The sequence below is a fragment of the Hylobates moloch genome, unplaced genomic scaffold (genome assembly GCF_009828535.3).
Source record: "Hylobates moloch isolate HMO894 unplaced genomic scaffold, HMol_V3 SCAFFOLD_1, whole genome shotgun sequence".
Classification (NCBI taxonomy): Eukaryota; Metazoa; Chordata; class Mammalia; order Primates; family Hylobatidae; genus Hylobates; species Hylobates moloch.
In genome coordinates, this window is record NW_026652276.1 from 17,848,657 (window position 1) to 17,875,393 (window position 26,737).

Genomic DNA, 26,737 nt, shown 5'->3' on the forward strand with positions numbered 1-26,737 from the left:
TATGTTCAATTTAAAATGTATTTGTATACTTGAAGAAAGTGTTACAAACTGAGACTGATTTGTTCAGAGAAAAAGGATCAGAATTAGGAATGTGTTGCCCTAAAATTGTAGAAGGTTTCATTTGATATATTGCCAAATGATGCTATTGACCTTCGTTTATTTATTGACCTTCATTTATTATTTATTTTTCTTTTATCTTTTTATTTCAATAGTTTTTGGGATACAAGTGGTTTTTGGTTACATGGATCAGTTTATATAGCAATGAAGTCTGAGATTTTAGTACACTCCTCCCCCGAATAGTATACATTGTACCCAATATGTATTAATAGATTTTTAGCTCCTCACCAACCCACCCTCCTCCTTCTGAGTCTCCATAGTCCATTATACCACTCTGTATGCCTTTGCATACCCATAGCTTATCTCCCACTTATAAGCGAGAACATACAGTATTTGGTTTTCCATTCTTGAGTTACTTCATTTAGAATAATGGCCTCCAGCTCCATTCAAGTTGCTGCAAAAGATATTATTTCATTCTTTTTATGATTGAGTAGTAGTCCATGGTGTGTATATACCTCATTTTCTTTATCTAGTCATTGCTCTTGACCTTCATTTAAATCAGCATCCCCACATTTTGCACGTACATTTCACGGGAAGCCCCAGTGACTACCTAAAGGATTATGTCATGTATTGCTTTTATGAATATTGGCTCTGACTTAGGTATTGTCACTCTGTTTTCAAATGCCAACTTTTTCCTTTTGCTTGAAAAAAAATCAAGACTGCAGGCATTCACTATACCCAGATATGTATTTTGGCATTTCATGCTCATTAATCTGAAGCAATATAAATTCAAATGAATCTGATTAAAACTTTCCTTTGCCAAAGCAATTAAGGCATGCTTTTCATTTGCCAGCAGTATATGTACCTTTTTCTAGATTTATGTTTGAATGGTCAGTCCTTTGTTCTTTAAATTTAGAACACAGCAATCTTTCCAAGGAAAAGCCATGGCTTGAACATTATTTGCACTCCAGCTTGCAAATAACCTTGAGTGGTAAGAAATTAGCTCATTACCAGCTTCAGTTGCATGCTAGTAAACACCTAGTACGTGTTCTGGGGACAAACATGACTCCCCTGGTGAACCTGCAGCTCTGTGGATATTCTGATAGCCGTTAATCCCTCATGACTCAAACTCAGGCCTTCAGCCCAGCAGCATTAGCATCACCCGGGAGCTTGTTTGAAATGCACAATCTTGGGTATAACCTAGACCCACTGAACCAGAATCCATTTTAACACAGTCCCTCAGCCCAGCAAAGACTGAGAAGCACCACTTTCATCTGCACTTTTCCCTTCAAGGTTATTCGTGGTAGCTGAAATACTAAATGGGGGGGTGTTCACAGGAAGAACCAGGTGCCCCAAATTCTCCTGGAAAGTCCTCTTTAACACTGCATGTGACTTGGGCCCTATAAATGTGCATCTCAGTCACAATTTGGTCATATTAGAGCTGGTCATTGGTGCAGATAGTTCAAAAGCAGATGACACAAAAAGCACATTATCCCTTTGCATCCAGACCTATGTCCCATCCAGACTAATGTCAACTTAAGTTTTAAGTTGACATTAAGTTTTTCATTCTCTGTGAAAGCTACACCCCGTGGATGTTGCTGGAATGGTCAGAATTTGCTGAGAAGTAAAGTGAGTTCACCAGAATGTCCCTGAGGCACAACTGCATTTACGCATTGGCCCTTCCAGGAAAATCTAAACTCTTTTCTTGTTCGACACTCTTCTCTCACTAGCATGCCCATGAGATGAGTGGCTGTTGTGAAGAGCCAGGACTTACTCTGCCACTAACTAGCCATATGATTGCAGGGAACATTACTTAACATTCTAGGCCTCAGTTTCCCCATCTGTAAATGCTGTCTGAAATCCCTTCTGCATCTGCATTCTGTAACTGAAAAGTAATCTTGTTGCCTTGCTGCTTCCAGAAAACCGGGCTTCCTTTTTAAAGCTCTGCTCTTTTCATTTTTAAAATATAATTCTAGTGATCAGAATTGAATTGATAGAGGCACTAAATCATTTGAGGGCCTGGGCCCCTCTCCAGAAGTGAGTATCACAGTTCACGTAGCAGGGACTAAAATTCACAAGTAACAGCTGTCTGCAGCCTTCAACACCAGGACTGTCAGAGGTCACGTCTTCTGACACTTTAAAAATTGGAATTTGCCATGGCTTTGAGCTTTGAGATTATTTCCCCAACCAACCAATGGCCTGCCTATCAAACAAATGCTGATACTGTTTTATTTTCTGGAAACAGGGACAGAAAACCTCCATGTTTCTCATATCTTGCAAAAAGCAAAAATTGAAGTCAGTGAAGATGGAACCAAAGCTTCAGCAGCAACAAGTAAGCACTGGGTCACGTGGCAGGGCTTCCTTTCGCAGGGGAGCAAACACATTCCTGTATACTCATTGGTTGAGCAAATATGTAATGCACCTTCTTTCCAGCCAGGCACTGTGTGTGGGTTAACCCTCGGGAGACAGCAGTGAGTACAGACAGATTGAAGACCTGTAACCACAAAGCTCAGAATCTATTTCATTAAAGAAAAGCATTTCAGTGAGAGAAATTCCTCTAGGACAGGAGTCAGCAAACTTCTATAAAGAGCCAGGTAGTATGTATTTCAGATTTGTGTGTCATACCGTCTCCATCACAGCTTCTTAGCTCTGTCATTGTAGCATGAAAACAGCCATCAACAATACAAGTAAACAGATGTGGCTGTGTTCCAATAACACTTTATTTATAAAAACAGGATTTGTCCTGGTAGACTTGCCTTGAGGAAAATAGTTTGCTGACCCCTGTTCTCAGGAGGATAAAACATGTTCTGGCTTCTTACTGGCAAAAAAGACCAATCTTAAGATTTAAACATAAAATAAACAACAAGTACTTAAAGGAAAATAGGCAATCAGGTCTATCCAGGATAAACCAAAGAACTCGCCAGCATCTGTTGAATTGCGGCAGGATTGCTGTACAGCCTTCCTTGATAATTAGAACATCCACATCTGCTTCCTTCTCAGTGGTTTATATAATGAAGGAGAAAACAGAACAATCCTAAGTCAGTTTTTTCACCCCTCATTATCCATAGGAAAATAGATGAATAGATTTGGCCAACTCTGTGAGCCCATAAAGTGAAAATCTTAGCTACACTTGCAGCTGGGTCAAATAACTCTGGTCATTGAAACATACCAGTTATACTCACAATAGATGTGTTATTGCCTTTCTCGAATAAACATTTTTAAAATTCCTTTAAAGAAGTATTTAAAACAAAGACCCTGAAATGAGAGGGTTAGAAATTTTAAGATGTTTTTTGTCTTTTCTAGGTAATTTTAAGTAACATCTAAAAGTTATTGACCAATTTTGCCGAGTGTAACTATCAGGACCAGCTACATGGTTTGTGGGGTCCTGTGCAAAATGAAAATATTTTGTTCAAAATGTATTAAGAATTTCAAGATAGCAACAGCAGAGTATTAAACCCAGTGCAAGGCCCCATGTAACTGCCCAGGTCCTCCTGTCTTAGTCTGCCTGGGCTGCCATGACAAAATACCATCGACTGGGTGGTTTAAACAACAGAACTCACACTTCTGGAGACTGGGAGTTCAAGATCAAGGTGTTGGTGTTGGCAGGTTTGTTTCTCCTGATATCTCTGGATCTCCAGAGGTCGCCCCTTCCCTGTGTCCTCACATGGTCTTTTCTCTATTCGACACATCCCTGGTGTCTCTCCCACTTCAAATAAGGGCAACAGTCCTATTAGAATAGAACCCTACTTAACCTTCATTACCTCCTCAAAGGCATTATCTCCAAATACAGTCACATTAGGGGTTTGGGGCTTCAGCATATGAATTTGGGGGGAGACATAGTTCAGTCCATAACACCTGCTATTTAATGTTTGTTTTTAATAACTTTGAGTAAAAGGGCTTGCCCCAGCATAACTGCAGGTGTTTCCTTTATAACATCAAGCCTAAGTGTTCAATACTTCATGGGGTTTGAGCAAGAGGACTGAGCTCTTGCAACAGGCATGTGGTAGTAATGCCACACACCTACCCTCCCTTGAAGCCCTGGTTCAGGCTTATTAAATGGAAGCAAGCCTGGCAGACGAGGAATGGCCAAGACCCATGAGCCTAAAGAAGTTTGCTTTCCAAGTCAGATGCCTATACCTGCTAAGTTGAACAGCAGTATAAGGTAGTAGGTCCCGGATGAGTGGTCTACATTCCAGTGCAAAGGAAACCTAAATAGTGTGCCAAAGGAGAAGGCACAGATACAAAAGCTGATAATTGGGCTGGGCCTTTATATACAAAAAAGATTTAGAGAAGCTAAACAGGAGCAGGGGTCGGGCACGGTGGCTCACGCCTGTAATCCCAGCACTTTGGGAGGCTGAGGCATGTGGATCACTTGAGGTCAGGAGTTTGAAACCAGCCTGACCAACATGGTGAAACCCTGTCTCTACTAAAAATACAAAAATTAGCCGGGTGTGGTGGCGCATGCCTGTAATCCCAGCTACTCAGGAGGCTGAGGCAGGAGAATCACTTGAACCTGGGAGGCAGAGGTTGCAGTGAGCTGAGATCACGCAACTGCACTCCAGCCTGGGTGACAGAGTGAGACTCCATCCCAAAAAAGAAAAAGGACCGGCGGCTTTATCAGCAAAGCAGATGGTGTGAATAAAAAATAGCTAATAACAATAAATATGCATTAGATGTGTTTAGTGGCAAACACTGTTCTAAGAGCTGTAATATGTTGTATTTAATTCTCATCAAAACTCTAGGAGGAGTAAGTACGTTTATCAGAGATGGTCCTTGTGTAGAAGAGATGAGAGAGTAATGTAAAGGGCCTGGCCCAAGGTAGGCTTAGTAAATGGTGACCATTGAGCCTGTTGTAACATGGCCAGCCTATGGAACAAGCATTAAGTGTGTCTTCAGACACCAGCCTCTGAGGGTCCATGAAGCTAGCTAACTTGCTGGCCTTATGCTTACATGACTTCATGTAATATGCACAACACATTTTCCTTTTCTTCCCATAGCTGCAATTCTCATTGCAAGATCATCGCCTCCCTGGTTTATAGTAGACAGACCTTTTCTGTTTTTCATCCGACATAATCCTACAGGTAAGTGACTCTCCTCTTCCATCATTCCCTCTTTGTTAGAATTTCAAAAGGTATATTGCACTCTTCATTACATCCAGCAGTGGTGCCCATAATCCATTTCCCTAATGTCAATAGTTGCAGACACTTTGAATAATATAACCACCCATGTTAAAGAGATAGGAAAATAAAGGCTGTGTTTACAGATGTGATGGAATCTTTTACACACTGACAGGATTTTAGGTTTTGCGGATTGTTTTTAACAGAGGGGCTCAGCATCCCTTTGGAACACTTTTGACATCTACTGACTTTTCCATATTTATATAAATGTGGTAGTTCAATTTTGCTAGAAGCTGTATAACTTCAAATTTTGTGTATTAGTCTGTTCTCACGCTGCTATGAAGAAATACCCTAGAGTGGGTAATTTACAAGGAAAAAGAGGTTTAATTGACTCGCAGTTCCACACGGCTAGGGAAGCCTCAGGAAACTTACAATTGTGGTGGAAGGCATCGCTTCACAGGGCAGCAGGGGAGAGAATGAGAGCCAAGGGAAGTGGGAAACCCCTCATAAAACCATCAGATCTCGTGAGAACTCACTCACTACCACGAGAACAGTATGGGGGAAACTGCTCCTATGATTCAGTTATCTCCAACTGGTCCTGCCCTTGATACATGGAGATTATTACAATTCAAGGCAAGATTTGAGTGGGGACACAGAGCCAAGCCATATCACTTTGTAAGCCCACTCTATTGTTATACCTTGGGAAGTGTTTATACGGTAGATTTTTGCTCTGTGAGTCATGGTTCAAACTTGGCTCTGGCCTTAAGCCTCATCTTTAAAATGAGGACAACAGTAGTGCTGACTGCTTATTACAATTATGAAGTATAAGTTCATCTTTGTACAGAGGTTGGCTTCTTGTTGGTACAAGAGTGGGCACTAATATATTTTAGCTTTTACTATTTTATTTAATCAGTAATATAAGATAGTTCCTTATTCTCTTATCTCATTGCATCTGTGATGTTCTAATTGGCATGCTCCAGAACTGAGCCAGCCAATGAGGGAGCTTCTGGCCACATGTGGCTATTTAACATTAACTTTAAAAATTCCATTTCTGGTTGGGTGCAGTGGCTTATGCCTGTAATCCCAGCACTTTGGGAGGCCAAGGTGGGTAGATCACCTGAGGTCAGGAGTTCGAGACCAGCCTGGCCAACATGGCAAAACCCCATCTTTGTTAGAAATACAAAAAATTGGCTGGCAGTGGTGGTGTGCGCCTGTAATCTCAGCTACTTGGGAGGCTGAGGCAGGAGAATTGCTTGAACCCTGGAGGCGGAAATTGCAGTGAGCCGAGATCGTGCCATTGTACTCCAGCCTGGGCGACAGTGCAAGACTCTGTCTCAAGAAATAAAAAATAAAATTAAAATTCAATTTCTTAGTCTCACTAGCCACATTTTAAGCACTCTCTGGCCACATGTGACTAGTGGCTACCATGCTGGACAACAAAGATATAGACCATCTCTACCACTGCAGACAGTTCTACTGGACAACACTACTGAGCAAGAGGTCAAACATGATTGTTTCCCTTCCCTTAAATAGAATACCTTCCATCTTATTTTAAGGATTATTAATTTACCGAGTCATGCATTGTTTTCTTTTAATTCTGTAGGTGCTGTGTTATTCATGGGGCAGATAAACAAACCCTGAAGAGTATACAAAAGAAACCATGCAAAGCAATGACTACTTTGCTACGAAGAAAGACTCCTTTCCTGCATCTTTCATAGTTCTGTTAAATATTTTTGTACATCGCTTCTTTTTCAAAACTAGTTCTTAGGAACAGACTCGATGCAAGCGTTTCTGTTCTGGGAGGTATTGGAGGGAAAAAACAAGCAGGATGGCTGGAACACTGTACTGAGGAATGAATAGAAAGGCTTCCAAATGTCTAAAAGATTCTTTAAACTACTGAACTGTTACCTAGGTTAACAACCCTCGAGTATTTGCTGTTTGTCCAGTTCAGGAATTTTTGTTTTGTTTTGTCTATATGTGTGGCTTTTCAGAAGAAATTTAATCAATGTGACAGAAAAAAAAAAAAGTTTTATGGTAGCTTTTACTTTTTATGAAGAAAAATTATTTGCCTTTTAAATTCTTTTCCCCCATCCCCCTCCAAAGTCTTCATAGCAAGCGTTATTTTGGGGGTAGAAACGGTGAAATCTCTAGCCTCTTTGTGTTTTTGTTGTTGTTGTTGTTGTTTTATATAATGCATGTATTCACTAAAATAAAATTTTAAAAACTCCTGTCTTGCTAGACAAGGTTGCTGTTGTGCAGTGTGCCTGTCACTACTGGTCTGTACTCCTTGGATTTGCATTTTTGTATTTTGTACAAAGTAAAAATAAACTGTTATGAGTAGTAAAAATAAAGCTATTTCTCTGCTATTTGAAAATACAATAGAAGAAACTGAGCCTTTTAAACATTCGTCAGCCTCTTCTAATTATGTAAACATCAGGAAATTCAAAGCTCGGAGACTTTTCCCATCCTTTTCCTCTAGACCTGACAGTCAAACAAACACTTCCCCGCTTCAACATGTCTCATTTTATAGATCAACAGAGTAACTATTACAGTAATCCTAGTTCTACTCTTAGCTACATTCACTACAGCAATGGCTAAGAATTCTCAGCAAAGAAACGGATTTTGTAGCAAGTACAGAATGAAGTTGCTGGGTACCATGTATTTTGGAAATCCTGGGGGAACAGGAACTGTTTCGTTTTTGGTGACAGGCAGGAGTGTTTTTGAAATGACAGGTTTTTTGTTGTTGTTGTTGTTGTTTTGTTTTTTTCGAGGTAACTTTCCAAGTTGAACTCAAACATCATAATTCTTTTTTTTCTTTTTACAGAGACATGCCTCACCATCTTGCCCAGGCTAGTCTTGAACTCCTGACCTCAAGTGATCCACCTGCCTCAGCCCCACAAAGTGCTGGGATTACAGGCATGAGCCACTGGCATTCAGCCTACAAATACCATAATTCTGAGGTTACCATTTGCCTGCTTTTTAAAAAACTAATTTCTTAAAGATTTATGCAGTCTAACCTAAATCAGAATTTAAGTTTAAAACATTTATCAACACTTAAAAACATTTTTTTCTTTTTAGCCCTTGAGTTCTACTTGCCTTAAACTATACATTAAAACCTCACATTTGGCACTCCATCAGTTTGCCATTTGGAATTATTATTTGTCAAGTGGGCTGAGCTTTGCTGTTCCCAACTATGTATGTGTGCTGTTTTTTTTTTCTTTTTTTTTTCTTTTTTGAGACAGAGTCTTGCTCTGTCACCCAGGCTGGAGTGCAGTGGCGTGATCTCGACTCACTGCAACCTCTGCTTCCTGGGTTCAAGCAATTCTCCTGCCTCAGCCTGCCCAGTAGCTGGGAGTACAGGCATGCACCACTGCGCCTAATTTTTGCATTTTTAATAGAGACAGGGTTTCACCATGTTGGCCAGATTGGTCTCGAACTCCTGACCTCAGGTGATCCGCCTGCCTCGGCCTCCCAAAGTGCTGGGATGACAGGCGTGAGCTACCGCGCCCAGACTACATTTTGATATCTTTAAGTCAATGGTCTGTAGGACTTGTCTTACTTCAAAATGATCAAATTTATGGAAACTCCTTTCCCTGAGGGAAACTGAAATAAATTTAGACTCCGAGACTGCCACAAAAATTACAGGCCCGTGATTGATAGATCATTTTTGCTGTGTAGACATGTTTTCTTTTTTCCTAAAACTTTTTTTGAGAAATTTAAATTTCCATTTCCATTTTGCCACCTAATAATTTGCTTTTTTTTTTTTAGAGATAGGGTCTCAGTATGTTGTCTATGTTGCCCAGGCTGGTCTCAAACCCTTGGACCTCCCAAAGTATTGGGATTATAGGAGTGAGCCACTGCACCAGGTCTCTAATGTTATCTGCAAACATTAACAATGTACTTGGTGTGATGCAGAATGGTGATTTCTCATTTTGCAAATTTCTCATTTAAATCATGCCATCACTCCAAGGTCTCTCAGTTGCCCAGGCTATAATGCAGTGGTGTGATCATGGCTCACTGCAGCCTTGAACTCCTGGGCTCAAGCAGCCCTTCTGCCTCAGCCTCCCGAATAGCTAGGACTTACAGGCACGCACCACCACACCTGGCTAATTTGTTTTTAAAATTTTTTTGTAGAGATGGGGGTCTTTGCTGTGTTACCCAGGCTACTCTGAAATTCCTGGCCTCAGGCAGTCCTCCAGCCTCAGTATATAGACATGTTTGAGCAAATAATGTATCTTATAGATTAGATGTCACACTGAGTTTGAACAAGAGACAGGCTGCAGTTTTCCTAAAGTAACAAAATGATAGACCTTTGTTAAAACTGAGACAAACCATCAGTGTAGTCACTCTTTTGACAGGTCATGAGATGGGTACTTCTGATTCTTCCTTGGACACCGTGGAGGAAGAGAGTAGGTGCTGACCCAAATACACTGAAAGCTCTGACTTAACTGGCCTTTGACTCTGTCCTAAAAAGGAGAGATGACAGGAAATTTTGAAGCAAAAGAAAATCCCAATCGTAACAGAAGTTTACAAAGAGGCCCAAGGGAGTGGCCTTTGTACCAGGAGTGCTGTTTTCTGAAAATGAAAAACTGAATAATACATGAGATTCACATGCAGGGCGGGTAAGAAAGAGCAGGGATGCAGGCATTTCCCCTGGGCCAGCAGAGTAGCAATTGCCCACTTCCTAAGAGTGATCAGTGGTGACAGCTGGGAGAGAGGTGCGAGCTGGGTAAGCTGGAAGGTGACTTCTATGTCCTTGACCTCCTGTGAATGTTGAAAGACACTGTGTCATTTGCCTACTGAGAGTCAGCTTTGGGAAGCCAAAGAGTGGAAGACACTACTGGCTTTAAAGCCCCGTTTCTCTGGGGATTCCCAAACTGTGCCTTCGACCATGTCTTAAATCTTGAAGAAAAAGAGATAGAGATGTTGTGATTTAAATGAGAAATCTGCAAAATGAGAAATAGCTGTTCTTCATCACACCAAGTGCATTGTTGGTGTTTTCAGATAAAATTATTATTAGGTAGCAAAATGGAAGTGAAATTTTTGATTCTTAGTGCCATACCTCTTTCATCTAAGTTTATGATCCCACCTTGACCCTCTCTTGAATCTTGAAGATAAAAATAGAGATGGTGTGATTTAAATGAGAAATTTGCAAGATGAGAAATCACCGTTCTTCATCACACCAAGTACATTGTTAATGCTTGCAGATAACATTATTATTAGGGGCTTGGTGCAGTGGCTCACTCTTATAATTCCAATACTTTGGGAGGCCCAAAGGTTTGAGACCAGCCTGGGCAACCTACTGAGACCCTATCTCTTAAAAAAAAAAAAAATTATTAGGTGGCAAAATGAAAATGAAATTTTAAATTTCTTAGTGCTATACCCCCTTCATCTGAAGTTTATAATCTCTTGCCAAAGGTAAAGTGAAAAATGGCAGGCCTCCATGCCTACCCTTCCTAGACAAAAAACAATAAAAAAATCCCAGGACCAACAATTGAGTCCTGGTGGCGGACTGCCAGGAGCCTCATGAACATCACTGTCAAGTCAGTTCATCTGATGATGGTCAGCTGATTTTTTTTTTTTTTTTTAACTAGATTTGTCTTATTAACTGTGTAAGTTTATTGCTAAATGTCTCCTGGCACTTACTGATATGTCTTCATGTGAAGATGCTGACATCAATAGTTTATGTACAGGAAGCATCATCAGAAAGTCAAACTCTTCCCCTCTCGGAAATATCCTTCTCTGTCAATGACCTCTTTACTCATGTCTTCTGCAAAAAAGATCAGAATAGAACAAACTGAGTTCATTGGAAATTTGAAAAATAAAATAGGGACAGGGTCTTGCTATGCTTCACAGCTGGTCTCCTGAGCTCAAGCAATCCTCTTACCTTGGCCTCCCAAAGTGCTGAGATTACAAGCATAAGTCTCGGTGCCACGCCTTCATTTGCAATTTTAATACACAACAGCTCAGGTGAAAAGATACTCCTTGAACTCCTCTGAATAATCAAATACTGTAGTTCTTCCTCAATTGAAGAAGGAGTAAGTTAATGTTTTTAATTTCCCCAACTGTTTTTCTCCCAGAAAGTTTTCTTAAACCATTAGTCTTCTGTAGTTAGTAAACACTAATAGGCAGGCAGATAAATGAACAACAAATAAATAGTCATGGAAAGCACACAGACCACCAATGCCAAAAACAGCTTTTTTCAGGAGCGCGTGTAATTGTGATTTTTGATTGCATAAGTTCCAGGAAAAATTGTTATTGCTTTGCATGATGGGATTAGATCTAGCAATCGTTCCTGGTATTATACAGAGAGAACCATGGCTTTCAAGTAAGTGCTTTGATACCCACCCAAAGTTAAGAGCCTCTAGGTCCCAGAGGACAACGGTTGAGGGACTTTGCAAACTAAGGCTGGGGGAGATGGAACAGGGAAGAACTGAGGGGAAGAAAAACAAAGTGGGCTTAGGATGGAGAACTTGGGCAGCATGCCAGCAGCTGAGCATCCTCAGTGCACAGCCCTCTGCTAGGGATGCTGTGAGCTGGCCGCCCTGATGGGAAGACTGTCTACGTCTGGCTTCAGGAACTGTCTCGATGGACACAGGATTCCCTTGCCTCCACAGTGCATCTTCTCCTATCAACAAAAGGAAGTAGGAAGACACACCAAGAAGAGGCCTGCAAAAAAGTCTTTTAAAAGTTTTATCTATGGCAGCCCTGCACTCTTCCTTCTTTCCAGGGAATAGAAAAGAGCTCAAAAATCCATACCTTCACATCAGAGGTGAATTGTTCATACATCAAATTCTTATCCAAAGGCGAGGGAAGAACAAGGTGAGCTGGCTCCTGAAGAAGTATTCATGGAATATTAGAGCCGAATGGGGCCTTGAAAAGTCATATTTCATGGTAATCCTGTGCCATATAGACATAATCTTTCCTGTATCAGTAGAAAGTAGATTCCCCATAATGGCACAATTGACATACTAAATTGTGCAATAGGATTACAGCACCATCTTGTGGCCAAAATCAGTACAGCGCTGAACACAAAAAGCTCCAATTTGCTCCGTTCTTACTTGGAGTTTAGTATTAGTTTCTAGTTTACTTTCTTGTGACCACATACAACATTGTGAGAAAAAAAATTCCTCATTATACATATGCATATAATAAAAGTATGAATTTTAAAGAATAGGGGTTATGTAAGTCTGTAGACATTAATGTTACATTTTTGGCTAGGGGATTTCTTGGTATAATTATGCTTTGGGCACAGGGAACTGGAGAGTGGGAAAAGGTGGAAAAAGTCAGAATTTCAAAGTAAATGACTAATGTCTTTCTCTGGTGTGAACCTAAATTCAAATGTCAGTGCTTCCTTCCAGTCTTATGACTATCTTATCAACATGGACGAGGCATTAGTCAAAGAGCTAGTCCTTCACATGGTCACTGAATGCTCTTGGTCACATGCACCATTTGACGACATCCTTGTACCCACGTTCCTTCTGCCCACATATCATACTTATGCAGTTAGGCTCATAGGACAAATAGCTACTCAGAGACTGGTTCCAAATTTCAAGCTATATCTGATATGCAATTGAAAATGTATGTCAATTTTTCTAAATTTCCTAAATTTCTACCCTATTTTAGTGGGTGCTTTAAAAAAGTACAACAATTTAAGTTCAAAGAAGGCTTTACTTAGAAATATGTTGAAATTACATTCTACATAAGGCATATGGGTCTCTACTTGCAAAGTAGTTTTATGAACTAGAGCTAGACTTGTCCCACATGTAAATTTGGAAGCATTCAAGGTTTAAAAGCTTGAAAACCTAAAAGGATAGTTCCCCTCCAAGCTTGTAGGTTAAGGTCCTGCAAACTCCCCTGAGCAGGAGAAATTTGGGAATGCACAATCAGCACTATTTGGGGGCAGGGGGCAGGAAGGATTACTGGGTTTGCAAATGAATTCCCTAGACTTTCTTAATGTTTACCTTAAAAAAAAATTAGAATCATACCACAGCTAGATTCTGCCATCTCACAGATGCTGGATAAGTGGTCAGAAGACATGTCTTGCTTTCCAGAAAAGTTCGTCGTATAATCTCTTTTCTCCTACAGTGCCAATGAGATGCTTATCAAATCATGTTTACTTGTGAGTAACACACATAAATGGCATTTTACCACTGGTTTTGGTCCTCTATCTTTGTGTTCCATTACTAGGAGTTGAAGTTAACTCTGCAAAAAAGGTAAAATATAGTTGACCCTTGAACAGTGCAGGGATTAGGGAGGTTGACCCCTCATGTAGCAGTAAATCTGTATATAACTTTTAACTTCCCAAAAACTTAACTCCTAATAACCTATGGCTGACTGGAAGCCTTACTGATAATACATTAATAAACAATCAATTAACACATATTTTATTATATATATTATAAACTATTCTTACAACAAACTAAGCTAAAAATATTAAAGGAATCAAAGGAAGAGAAAATATATTTACTATTCATTAGGTGGACATGGATGATCAAAAAGGTCTTCATCCTTGTCTTCACGCTGAGTAAGGGGAAGAGGAGGAGGAAAAGGGGATGGTCTTGCTGTCTCAGGGTGGCAGAAGCAGAAGAAAATCTGCATATACACACTGATCTGCACAATTCAAACCCACGTTGTTCGAGGGTCAACTTTAACTCGCTTTTAACCTACCAATTCAGTCAACTAGTTATTTTTCAAATTTTCCCCTCCAAAAAGTCTCTGCTTTATCTTTGGGAGCTATAAACCCTGTAAGATAACTCAAGTTCCACTTTCCTAGCCAGTCTCAGGAAAGGCATTTCAAAGTTCCTTCATCTTTCTTTATAAAAAAATATCAGGCCGGGCGCAGTGGCTCACGCCTGTAATTTCAGCACTTTGGGAGGCCGAGGTGGATGGATCATGAGGTCAGGAGATTGAGACCATCCTGGCCAACACGGTGAAACCCCGTCTCTACTAAAATACAAAAAAATTAGCTGGGCGTGGTAGCACGCACCTGTAGTCCCAGCTACTCGGGAGGCTGAGGCAGGGGAATTGCTTGAACTCAGGAGGCGAAACTTGCAGTGAGCTGAGATGGCGCCACTGCACTCCAGCTTGGGCAACAGAGCAAGACTCCATCTAATAAATAAATAAATAAATAAATTCATGGCAAAAGTACTGTTGGTTTTAACATCTTACCTCTTTTCTATTCTCAACTCGTAGGTCCTGCTATTCTTGTTAAACCCTGGGAGTGACCACTGGAAGACTCAAACTAAAACTTACTGTTGCCAAAGTTTTTAAAAAATGATAAATGAAAAGGAATTTGCAGTTAGGGGATTATTGAACTGACCACAAAGGATTAGAAAACCAAAACCTCTCTACTGAATTAAATGTGTTCCAATACCTAGAACAGTGCTTGGTACATACTATTATTATGACTGGAATACAAAATTGAACTGATAAATACCTGCTTTATTTTCCCTTCACCATTAACATTTTAAGCTGTTTTTGAGTTTCAACTTCTTAGAAAAGGCAATTTCTGAAAAGCATAAAATTTGCCTTTTCCTATTTATAATAGAAATTGAATAAGAAACTACTAGAAGTATACATAATTTTAAACTTAGAATTTAGGGATCATGTAAATAGCTGCCTACTTATAATCTGTACTATGCATTTCCCAAAGAGTTTTAACATTACTATTTTAGTTAAAATTGTTATTACAGAAGCGAAGTTCATCAACCTCCTGCCATTACTGGGTATATCAAATTAAAATGCAATGTAACATGTGGAGAAAAAAAACTTTACTGGTATTACAGCAAAAAAATTCACATAAGATACATAAATTATGATACCTCAAAGCTAGAGGCAAATGAAATACACCTAATTATACAAATTCTATACAATTAAATCAAGAATATTAGGAAAATTTCTTGCAAAAATGTCAAAAAAAGATTTGATCTGGTCGGGCACAGTGGCTCACACCTGTAATCCCAGCACTTTGGGAGGCCATAGCGGGTGGATCACCTGAAGTCAGGAGTTCAAGACCAGCCTAGCCAACTTGGTGAAACCCCATCTCTACCAAAAATACAAAAATTAGCCAGGTATGGTGGCATGTGCTACTAGGGAGGCTGAGTCCCAGCTACTAGGGAGGCTGAGGCACGAGAATCGCTTGAACCTGTGAGGTGGAGGTTGCAGTGAGCCGAGATCGCACCACTGCAGTCCAGCCTGGGCGACAGAGTAAGACTCCATCTCAAGAAAAAAAAAAAAGATTTGATCAAACCAAGATTTTAGAAAAACAAAACCAAAAACAGTGTGACTTGGTTAACATTTATTTAATTTTGAGAACATAGTAAAAAACAGAAACAAACAAAAACATCATCTATTTCTTCACAATTTTGAAAATGTCTGGCTTGAAACACCTTTGACATTTATCTCACTTTTGCTCTCAAGTTTCAGGCTGCTGCATCCATGGCTGGCTGGCTGGCAGTGATGCTCTTTTCTGCTTTCAAGGTTTCTGTGGGCTTGGAATAGTTCCAAGGCCGTCTATTTTCTGTGAATCCATAAAGTTTTCTAAGGGCCACTCGAGCAGCCTCTTCTTCTGCAACCAATACTGTTTCCCCAGGTCCTTCTGCAATCAACTTTTTATCACTAGAAAGAGAACAAATAGTAGTCTTAAATTACATGGAATATTGTAAGACAGTACACAAAGCAGTTATAAAGCAATTATGCCTTCTACATCTATTTCAATAACACCCATTAGAAGTAACACAATAGCTCTGATAGATCATCTTTTGGATTTTAACTAGATTTGTTGCAGGTTCATTACATATGGTAATTAGACAAAGATGCACTTATGTTTCCTTAGAAAGATATACAACTCTATCAAGTCAAAAAAGCAAGTCGTATCTACGTTTTCAATTGTTGATGAGAGAATTGGAAGAATATGTAAATAAATATCTCCTTATGAAAACCTGAAACTAGTAAAATTATCTGGAATTATGACTACTTTTATTTTTAATGTGTGATATAACTTGGGAAAAGATTCTGTTGAAAAAATTACGCCTTTTGAGTCTGTCATTTAAACTTTAACACAAATGAGAAACCAGAAATCAGTTCTATATTTCAAATTAATAACTTTAGGCTGGGCATGATGGCTCACGCTTTTTTTTTTGAGACCGAGTCTCGCTCTGTCGCCCAGGCTGGAGTGCAGAGGCACGATCTTGGCTCACTGCAAGCTCCGCCTCCTGGGTTCGCACCATTCTCCTGCCTCAGCCTCCTGAGTAGCTGGGACTACAAGCGCCCGCCAACACGCCCGGCTGGTTTTTTGTATTTTTAGTAGAGACGGGGGTTTCACCGTAGCCAGGATGGTCTCGATCTCCTGACCTTGTGATCCGCCCGCCTTGGCCTCCCCGTGGCTCACAGCTTTAACACCAACACTTTGGGAGACCAAAGCAGGAGGACTGCTTGAGCCCAGGAGTTCGGGATCAGCCTGGGCAACATAGTGAGACCTCTGGAAAAAAAAAAAAAAAAAAAGATATAGTATATAAATAAAAAGAAAAAAAAAAAGAATGTTAGAGCTTCAAAACAGGCTCAGATTTTAAAATCATTTTATATATTTCTAATCCAGTCTAATTTATTCCCAAGTGAGGAAACACTCAATGTTGGCTATGAGTATTCTATTGATAAATCTAACGTAGGTATTCCTCTGCTTTACTGATATTTCTAGATCATAACCATTTATCTTCCTTAAAAATGTAAAATGTTCCTTCAAGGGAACAAAGAATGTAGAATGTGCACATCAAATAACTATAATCCTATTTTTTTTGCTACTTCTGAAATATATTTAACTACTTTCTGGAAATTTTCTGACCTAAAATTTCATCTGTGCAATTAAAAGAAGCATCTCCTGAAAGTTTCATGCATGGCAACTGCATTTACTAAATCAGATTCATTTGGCAACTGCATTTACTAAGTCAGATTCAATATAAGCTGATTTGAAAGTGAAGACCGAAACCAAATTAAAGAAAAACTAGTGAAGCTACACAAATAAAACAACAATATGGAATAAATTTGCTAAAAAACATCTGTTATAATTGGAAATGAAACAAAGGTTATATAAGTGAAACTTTGTAATAATAAACACATACAAATTTGCACAAAGTTTGAGAATCAGAAAAAGTCATCTTAAAGTGAATAACGAGCATAGAATTTTGTTTTTAGTCTAATGTTGCTGGTTTTATCACTGATCATGTTTTAAAAAGTCATTATGTAAAATCTACAAAAACACTACTACCCAATAGTAATCACTGTAGTGATATGGCATATTACTTCTTACATTTTTTTTTTTTTAGATAAAAGATCATTCTCCAAAATGTCCCAATCTCATTAAAAATTCGTTTAAAATGTCGCCTGTAATAGCTGTACTATATTCCATCATGTACACATATCATTTCCCTCTTGTGGAATATCAAACTTATGTCTAATTGTTTTTTAGTTCAACAACTATTTACTGACCACCATGTCCCAGCAACTGTTCAAAGTATGGAGCATAAAGAGGTAAACAACAAATGTCTTTGTTCACAAAATTTGCCTGCAAATTTAAGGCAAACAACCAAAAGTTGAGATACCAAAATCAAAGAACATAAAAAATTTTAAGATGCTTGGCATTTTGTCAACATTATTCACAGAAATATGGCACATTTTTTTCCTACCAGCAGTGTATAAACTGATGATAAAAGATATGTTTAAAAAGTTTGCCAATCAGGTAAGGAACAAAGAGTATCTCACTGTTTTTGCATTTCAATAAATAAAACTTTTTACACTATCCATTTTCCCCATGTGGTAACTTCTATTTCTTTTATACTTACAAAGTCTTTCGTGATACAAGGATTAGAAAAAAATTTACCTAAATTTTAATCTAGCTATCTTAAATATTCAATATTTACATTTAACACTTTAATCTTGACATCTGAGATTAATTTGGGGCAGGTCAACTTTTTACTAACAAAACTAAAAAGCTCTCAACATGGGTTGATTTATACATTTTGATGGATAACTAAGGCCCTTCTTTTTCCAGTTCTAGGCTCAGCTGAAGCTACTGACAAGAATGGATTAAGGTTAAATCTGTAACACGAACAAGTCAACATTTGTACTTCTACACAGAAAAATTTAAGATAACACACTGCAAGTCTATAGCAAATAGCTGACTGACAAAAGCTACTATTAGCAAAACTCAGATTCCTCCTAAGCATAACTAGCGGGAAGGGAAGTAGTCAATAATAACCATGGGGAAGAGATTTTTAAAAAATCTTTTCATGCAATTAGAAGTTACGTTAAGGAATCTGAAGAGGTTATGTTAACATTCCTTATGGAATGTGAAGAGTGTTTTTAAGGCTTTGTGAGGAGTCTGTTTTTAGGATTTCCTCAAAGTTATAAAGTTAAGATTAAAATTTCACTAACCAGTATAAGCCAACAAAATACAAAGGCAAAGCTGTGGTGCCACCAGACTGCCTAGTAAGTCTTGATTCAGGAGCTGAAATATTCCTTTTCTTCAGTTCTTCTACCAATAGCCCCATGGGATTTATTATCTTCCACATCTCAAAGAGCTCTTTTCCAGTCATTTGAGTAATTAAGAAGTCCTGCATATAAAAATATAATTTATACATTTTAATTAGTAGAAAGAACATTAGGACAATTCAAAATACATTTTTTACACTTTTTAAATTACAGAAGCCACAGAGTACATTTTTAACAGAAATTTAAAACTTAATGGGAAACGAAAGACAAAAAGTACTATTCTTTTTCATTCCCATAGTTTTTACATAAATTTTATTACAAAAATCATAGTTGGATTAAAAAAATCTGCAAGCCTGAGAAACCTATTTCAAGCAGTATGATCTACCAAAATTCCACAGAAGGTAGAATCCTATAATTTTTTTTTTTTTCTTTTTTGAGACAGGGCTTCACTCTATTGCCTAGACTAGAGTTGCAGAGGCATGATCACAAGCAGACTGAAACCTTGACTTCCTGGGCACAAGCAATCCTCCCAGCTCAGCCTCTTCAGCAGCTGAGACTACAGGTGCACATCACCATACTCGGCTAGCTTTTAAATTTTTCATAGAGATGAGGTCTCCATAAGTTGCCCGGCCTAGTCTCGACTCCTGGCCTCAAAGGATCCTCCAGCCTTGGCTTCTCAAAGTATTGGAATTACAAGCATTAGTCACCATACCCTGCCCTATCTTATAATTTAGAATTATATTCCTACTAGTAAGAAAAAAAAATTTAAAAAATTAACGAATAAAAAGTAGTAACTTCTCATAGAAACTCATGTAAAATGGCACTCAGGGCCTCTAAATAACAATACTTCCTCCATTAATAATGTTTTTAAAAACTCAGCCAGGTGAGGTGGCTCACACCTGTAATCCCGGCACTTTGGGAGGCCGAGGAAGGCAGATCACTTGCGGCCAGGAGTTTGAGACTAGCCTGGCCAACATGGTGAAACCCTGTCACTACTAAAAATACAAAAATTAGCCAGGCGTGATGCTGCACACCTGTGAACCCAGCTACAAGGGAGACTGAGGCACAAGAATTGCTTGAACCTGGGAGGTGGAGGTTGCAGTGAGCCAAGATCATGCTACCACTACACTCCAGCCTGGGCAACACGGCAAGACTCTGTCTCAAAAAATAATAAAAAATAATTTTTAAAAATCATTTAATAATTTCACATAAACTTTTAAAACTGTAACATAGTAGTAATTATTTATATGACTAAGATAACTGAGAAATTATGAACATTCAAAGCAGAATTGATTTTGCCAGTAAAAAGTGTTATGTTGTATGGAAACTATGGAAGCAAACATTAATTTTCACAGCAATTTACATATTCCAATTAACTTGTATTAACAAACATTAGTAATATGATAACAGGATGGATGGATGGACGGATGGAGGCAGGAGGGAAGAAATTTAAAAAGATCACTTAGTTCATGAAATGAAGTCAATTCATTACAACACTCCTCCAAGCACCAGAACACTTTCAGCTTCATTAATAAAAAATATTAGGCCAGGCGTGGTGGCTGATACCTATAATCCCAGCAGTTTGGGAGGCCGAGGTGGGAGCATCACTTGAAATCAGGAGTTCAAGACCAGCTTGAACACCATAATGAGACCACGTCTCTACAAAAAAAATTTAGCTGGGCACAGTGGCACATGCCTGTGGTCCCAGCTACTAGGGAGACTGATATAGGAGGATGGCTTGAGCACAGGAAATCAAGGCTGCAGCGAGCTGTGATTGTGCCACTGCACTCCAGCATGGACAACAGAGACGCTGTCTCAAAAAAAAAAAAAACTTACAAATCCATTCTCAATAGGGGATTTTGAAATGTTTTAATATACAGAGGTAGGGCTGGGCGCGGTGGCTCACGCCTGTAATCCCAGCATTTTGGGAGGCCGAGGAGGGCGGATCACGAGATCGAGACCATCCTGGCTAACACGGTAAAATCTCGTCTCTATTAAAAACACAAAAAAATTAGCCGGGCGTGGTGGCGGGCGCCTGTAGTCCCAGCTACTCGGGAGGCTGAGGCGGGAGAATGGTGTGGACCCGGGAGGGGGAGCTTGCAGTGAGCCGAGATTGCACCACTGCACTCCAGCCTGGGCGACAGAAAAAAAAAAAAAAAAAAAAATATATATATATATATATATATATATATATATATACAGAGGTAGATATGCCATATATGTATACACACATATATAAAAATCACTGAACTGCTATCTGTCATATAGAATAACCAAGTGTAAGGTAAGGAAACACAACTCTTTCCCATCATCTAAGATATTAATAGGAATATAGAAAGAAAGCTCAATTTTTCTTAAGTGATTACCTTCTATTGTCTCCTATTTTTTGCTATTTGCTCCTGGTCTTAATAACTTATTAGAATTTTCTAGTAGGGTGTGAGTTGAATACTCCAATCTCATCTCCCCAGAATAGGGAAGCAGTATGAAGAAATGATGTTTCTCAATGAACATTTGATCATTAAAAACCTCCCACTTAGAACAACTCCAGCTGTCGCTACACAAGATCATCCAAATACATACTCTGCAGCATGGCTAAGAGTGCTGTTCTAATTTCCAGATGCAGAGATATCACCTGGAGAGCTAGTTAAAATACAGATTCCTAGGCCCTACTCCCAGAGATTATGTACTCTGAGGGGGTGCCTGAGAATTTGCATTTCTATCAAGTTCTCCAGTGATGCTGATACTGATGCTCAAACCACTTTCTTAGTAATACTGTTAGCTCTTCTGTACACTGGCTCTTAAAGGTCCAGACTCATCTCTGATCACTTCGCCAAATGCAATATGATCCAGCCACAAAAAATTAACTGTAGTTCCCAAGCACGAGCTCATCCTTGACATTGTCTTCCCAAAACATCCTTTTAAGGGGCACAAATCACTTCTGCAAAACCTTTTCTAGCCTTACTAAAGTTGGTTGTTGCCTCCTCTAAGTTCACTCTGCACCTGAAAACCTCCAGGAAAGCACTTCCACACTGCATTCCATCTGAATAATGAGCTGTGAGTAGGATCAAATCCTATTTAGATAGTGGTTTCAGAGCTCAGCAGAGTGCCTGGCCCATAGTAAGGCACTCAATATTAAGTGGATGAACAAATGAAACAGGACAATCCAAACCTGTCAATTCTACTATAAGAGACATCAAAGCTCAACTTAGAAATAGATATTTGAATTATCTATGTTTCATAAGATCTTTACTTGGAACTGTTAAGATGCATTACAATATGGTAAATATTTCCAACAGTTTCATGACTACCTTGTAGAATTTCAAAACGGTGACCAAAAATTATTCAGAGTTTTAAAACTTACTCCACAGAAGTTATAGTTTGGAAATCAAAAAGGACTTTGTCAGAATTTCTATAGAAAAAACTAACTGGGGGGAGAAAGATAGGTCTTACCTATGAACAAAGCCTGAAGTGTCAGTAAATACAGATATTCTCTAACAAAATTATCAAACTTGGTATCAAAACTAAATGGAAAGATTCCAACAGCATGTGATGCTGGTTTAAAGACTGAACGTCAGTCAGATAGGTGCCTGAATTAAGACTTTTTTTATGACTTAAAGTGATTGTGTGGACTCACTATTATCAAAAAGTGAACAAAACCTCGTTTTCATCCAATGGCAGAGGATAAAACTTCTCCCAGTTAATAAATTATAAAAGGACAGTGGGAGTCAAGTTGTACCAATTACATAAGAATCTGAATTAGCTAAGCCACTAGCTAACAAAGAAGTATACATTAGAGGGACTTGAAATCCAAGATTTCATCACTTGGAAGAGCAGACAGCAGCTGGTACTGAAGCACAGGCCTCTGCATAGTGTCCTTTGACTTCACTCACTCACCAAACATCTACTGAGTATCTCTCATGCAGGCAGTATCCTTGGCCCTAAGGATGTAAACTTAAAGATGATATGGCTTGTGGTCCTTCAGAAATCACAACCCACAATTTAATATTCACTTCTGATGATATCCATAATAAGAGACAACTGGAATAATTACAGCCCTTCCATAAAAAACCTTTAGGTCTTTCTCAGTTTTTCTTGGGAGAAAAATTCACTTCCAAGGTGATATATCAAAGAAGTGAATTACAAAAGAATATTTTCCCTTCTGTCTATCTCAAGCATGTCCAATTATTACATACCCTGATGAAAAGTGCAGTCCTCTCGGGTCCACTGCTCTGTAACAGGGCTCCAATAACTGCAAAGAAAGTCTGCTGTAATACAGTCGGGGGCACTGGGAATTCCTCACTCAGTGTTAACTGCTCCACAGACAAGTTTCTAGCCACGTGACACACGACTTCCTCACCAGTGAGAAAGTCAGTAAGATTTTTGATGCCTTCAGTGGGCAGGTCTGGGTACTCGTCTTCAAGGAATTGTGTGAGGCAAGTCTGTGAAAAAGATGTCCCTTGTTCGGATAGTTCTTGATTACTTTTAAGATTCAGAAGAACAGCTTCTTTCTCTATCCCAAGTTGTTGGCGTTTGGCCTCCTCACTTTTAATATAGCAGCTATTAACAAATGCAGTTTTGAGAAGATCTAAGGAAAAGCTTTCCTGTAACCGATGTCCAAAAGCTTGTATTTCCGCATGGTAATCCCAGTTCGGCTTCTCTGAACTGAAAATGTAAAGACAGTAAAGAGAACAACCTGTTACTGTGATATAAAAATTGTTCACTGTGTTGTAATGTTATTAATCATATAAAGGAAATGAAAGAAGGTTATATTTCTTTTTAATGCCAGGCTGATATTCTAAATGTTAATCATATAAAGGAAATGAAAGAAGGTTATATTTCTTTTTAATGCCAGGCTGATATTCTAAATGTTAAGACTGAAGTCAGATACTGGCAGTCCTTTGCTATATTCTACACATATGATTGAATTAATTTTCCCTTTGATCCAATTGTCACATGAAATTGGTTCTTCAATATAAAAGACCAAGCCATTAGCCTTTTAGGTTCCTTATTTCTGCTCTAACCATGAAACTATGTTTTATACCTAAGTATGAAACATAAATGTTAATTTCACAGATTCAAGCCATAAACACTAGGTATGTTATATTTGCAGTCATCTCTCAATATCTGTGGGGGATTAGTTACAAGGACTCTCCTGGACACTGAAATTCATGGATGCTCAAGTCTCTTATATAAATGGTGTAGTACAGGCCCACTTCATTTCATTTTATTTCCGTCTATTGTGCTTCACAGATTTATTGCATTTTATTTTTACAAATTGAAGGTTTGTAGCAATTCTGCATGTTCTCACTTTGTGTCTCTGTGTTACCATCTTTTAGCAATAAGGTATTTTAAATTAAGGTACATAAATTGCTTTTTAGACACTACTACTGTACACTTAATAAACTACAGAATAGTATAAACATAACTTAGGTATACACTGGGAAACTAAAAAAGTCATGTGACTCGTTTTATTGTCGTGGTCTAGAACCAACCCTACAATATGTATGAGGTATACCTGTATTTGTATATAACCTATGCACATCCTCCTGTATACTTTAAGTCATCTCTGGATTACTTATACGTAACACAATATAAAACCCCTTTAAGAAACAAAGGGAAGCAAAGTATGAAAACCTGGGTTGAAAGTCATAAGATATACATATAACATATACACCTATATAATCTGTCCCACCCATAAAGTTTCTTCCAACTTTGAGAGCCTAAAATACTTAACCTTATAATAAACAAGGGAATGGGAATTAAGAAGAGATTTTATTTTTTGCCATAATCTTCTCTGTTAGAAGACCATTCCTACTGGTAAGAGTTCAAAGTGGATCAACATTTTTTGAACGGCAATGTTTAAGTACTAACAGCTTTCAAAATTTCATACTACGTATGCGTCCCCAAAGATGAAATAAAGATACACGCTGTTACATAGGTTTTCACGGCAATAATATGGAGCTCATAGGCCCATATACAGAGCCATAAAAAAGAGTGAGGTACATCTCTTTGTAATGCCATGACAACATGTCAAAGACACATTATTAAAGAGAAAAGATGAAGAAATTTAAATTATATAAAGTATGATCTGGTTTGAAGCTATAAAAACCTGTGTCTCTCTCTGCCAAATCTGTTACCAGAACAACATTAATTAGGGCAAAAATCTAAAGCTAACTTTTTTTCCTTTTACTCTAGACAGCAGACTTCAGGTTGTGGATTAATTTTTTTTCTCCTTAATTTACGATGCTGTGGACTGCTTTCTTCCCGCTTATCGGAATTCTCAGGCATTACAAATGGGGGCTACAACATCCAAGTCCACATAAGGAAGACCCTCCAACTAGCCCCATTTCTCCCAATTTTCAGTAGACAAAATCCTAAATTGGTAGTTTCAAAACGTCTGGAGCAGCCCGAAGCTCTACCGCCCGCGGCACAAACCCATTTTGTTTGCCTCAGGCCACGCGTCCACAGCTCACGGGTGTCTCTATCGCAAACTTCCTAAGGCTTAATCCAGGGGCGCATCAGCCGCAGGCACGACGCCGCGGGAAGAAGACCCAGTGTCTGCGACCGCCACCCTAAGACCGCCAGCCTGAGACCTCTTCCCGAGGTGGCTCCTACCGGCGCACGGGCGGCGGCGGGCACCGCAGAAGGCGCCGCCGCTCTAACTCCTTCTGGAAGCGGAAGGCGGCGCGGAATCCCTTCTTCACTCCCCGAACCGGAGGGACCAGCTTGGGGGCGACTGGGGCCAGGAGGCAGCGAGGCCCCTGCTGCAGCAATCTTACCAGCCCGGACGCCATTGCACGGGAGAAAACGATGGAGGACGGAACGAAAGTAGTCGGGCCAGTGTCCCCGTAACACACTTCCCCCGGAACCCGGAACGCGGAGAGAGGGCAGGGGCAGAGACAGCCCCCGGGGCGGGGCGACTGAGAGAGAGCGGGGGCGGAGACAGCCCCGGGGCGGGGTCACTGCGGCCGCCTTGACGCTACGCTTGCGCTGGTTCTCGCCTCACTTCGAGTTACTTTCCAATGATCCGGGCTTGAGGTCGTTCGGGTCCACAAGTTTCTGAGAGAAGTTGCTTCACCGTCTCAGTTACTCTCTTGTTCCTTCTTCTCTCGTTACAGCAAAACAAACAAAAATCTGTTTCGCTTTCAGGTTAAGGAAACATTTAAATCCTCAAAAAAAGAAAACATTTTTAATTTAGACCATCAGTCCGGCCACTATTAAGCAAGTATTTACCGAGCTTTCTATTTTTGACCCAGCACGCCTCCAAAAGCCTTAGTTTTGGAAACGCTAGACTCAGAAATGTTGGCTTATCCAAAATTAAAATTTTTCTTTAAAAGCAATCTAATAGTACATATTTTTAAACATCCGGAAAATGACTGGAAAAAAGAAATATAAAGCGGTAACTGTGGAATTACGGTTTCTTCCTTCTTTATCTTAACACTCTTTAACAATGTAATTCTATTGCTTTCCTACCAAACTTAATACAGTGCAATTTTTAAAAGAACATATTAAGTCACAAAGGGAGGCTTGTTTGAATTCCCAGTTTTGAGTTGCCTGCTGAACATCTAGACCCTCAAAGGGGCAATGCTTTCTGTGATCTCTTTTTTAAAGGCATCTGTGTCCCCAGCAGTCACCCAGATTGGACTCCTATGTCTTTGATTGTTTTTGTTTCCACAAACCCTCTCTTCGGTCCAGTTACCACCAAGTGCTTTTTCAATTTATTTCCACTGCAGGTACCTGGTGGCTCTCCTCACCTCTTTCCGTGGTTACTGTAATTGGCCTGGTACCTTCCTCCCTTCCCCAGACACGGCTCACCTACATTCATCTCTCTGAAACACAGACCACAAAGCATGTTATGACTTAGCTCAAGAATTTTCAGTGCCAGGATCATACAACTCAATTTGGGTTTCTCAGCTTGACCATTTCAAAAGGGAGAATCTAAATGGTTCATCTCAGCTTATAAAAGGGTTCCCTTTGGGAAGGGAGAGAGCAAAAGAGGGGCTGAGCACACACCAAAAAACAAACTGATGGATTTCTGGTTGAAGGAAATTCTCCAAGAAGGGGTGAAAGGAGGT

General features: G+C 39.4%; 2 protein-coding genes across 13 annotated transcripts in view; one reads left to right on the forward strand and one right to left on the reverse strand.

Moving 5' to 3' along the window:
* SERPINE2 (serpin family E member 2) overlaps positions 1-7,618 on the forward strand; it is a 63,659-nt gene extending 56,041 nt beyond the window's left edge. Inside the window, exons 7-9 of one of the 2 annotated variants that reach the window (XM_032754300.2) lie at positions 2,303-2,389; positions 5,055-5,138; positions 6,778-7,618. In XM_032754300.2, coding sequence (XP_032610191.1) covers positions 2,303-2,389; positions 5,055-5,138; positions 6,778-6,815 — 209 coding nt within the window. In that variant the 3' untranslated portion in view covers positions 6,816-7,618. The remainder of the gene's footprint in view (positions 1-2,302; positions 2,390-5,054; positions 5,139-6,777) is intronic. The other variant, XM_032754304.2, reaches the window with a different exon arrangement.
* MRPL44 (mitochondrial ribosomal protein L44) lies at positions 4-25,499 on the reverse strand. 11 transcript variants are annotated; one of them, XR_009213300.1, is made up of 9 exons: positions 25,278-25,499; positions 22,856-23,324; positions 18,606-18,784; positions 15,584-15,794; positions 13,645-14,285; positions 11,934-13,379; positions 11,062-11,192; positions 10,821-10,944; positions 6-3,784 (listed from the first exon to the last, which is right to left on the reverse strand). XR_009213300.1 is itself a non-coding variant. In XM_032754323.2 (4 exons), exons 1-4 carry the CDS (start codon positions 25,454-25,456, stop codon positions 15,599-15,601), a joined length of 1,023 nt encoding a protein of 340 aa, XP_032610214.1. In that variant the 5' UTR covers positions 25,457-25,499; the 3' UTR covers positions 14,791-15,598. The 11 variants fall into 11 exon arrangements, 1 of the variants encoding a protein (XP_032610214.1); XR_009213299.1 differs by having other exon boundaries at positions 11,062-11,196; XR_009213297.1 differs by having other exon boundaries at positions 11,062-11,295.
* Between the last annotated feature and the right edge of the window lie 1,238 nt (positions 25,500-26,737).

Excerpts from the sequence above, each read along its gene's own strand:
- MRPL44 (XM_032754323.2), bottom strand. The coding sequence starts at position 25,456 with ATGGCGTCCGGGCTGGTAAGATTGCTGCAGCAGGGGCCTCGCTGCCTC. Across the intron at positions 23,325-25,277 it reads CCGCCGCCGCCCGTGCGCCG|TTCAGAGAAGCCGAACTGGG; the intron begins GTAGGAGCCACC and ends TTACATTTTCAG. Across the intron at positions 18,785-22,855 it reads GGACTGCACTTTTCATCAGG|GACTTCTTAATTACTCAAAT; the intron begins GTATGTAATAAT and ends TTTTATATGCAG.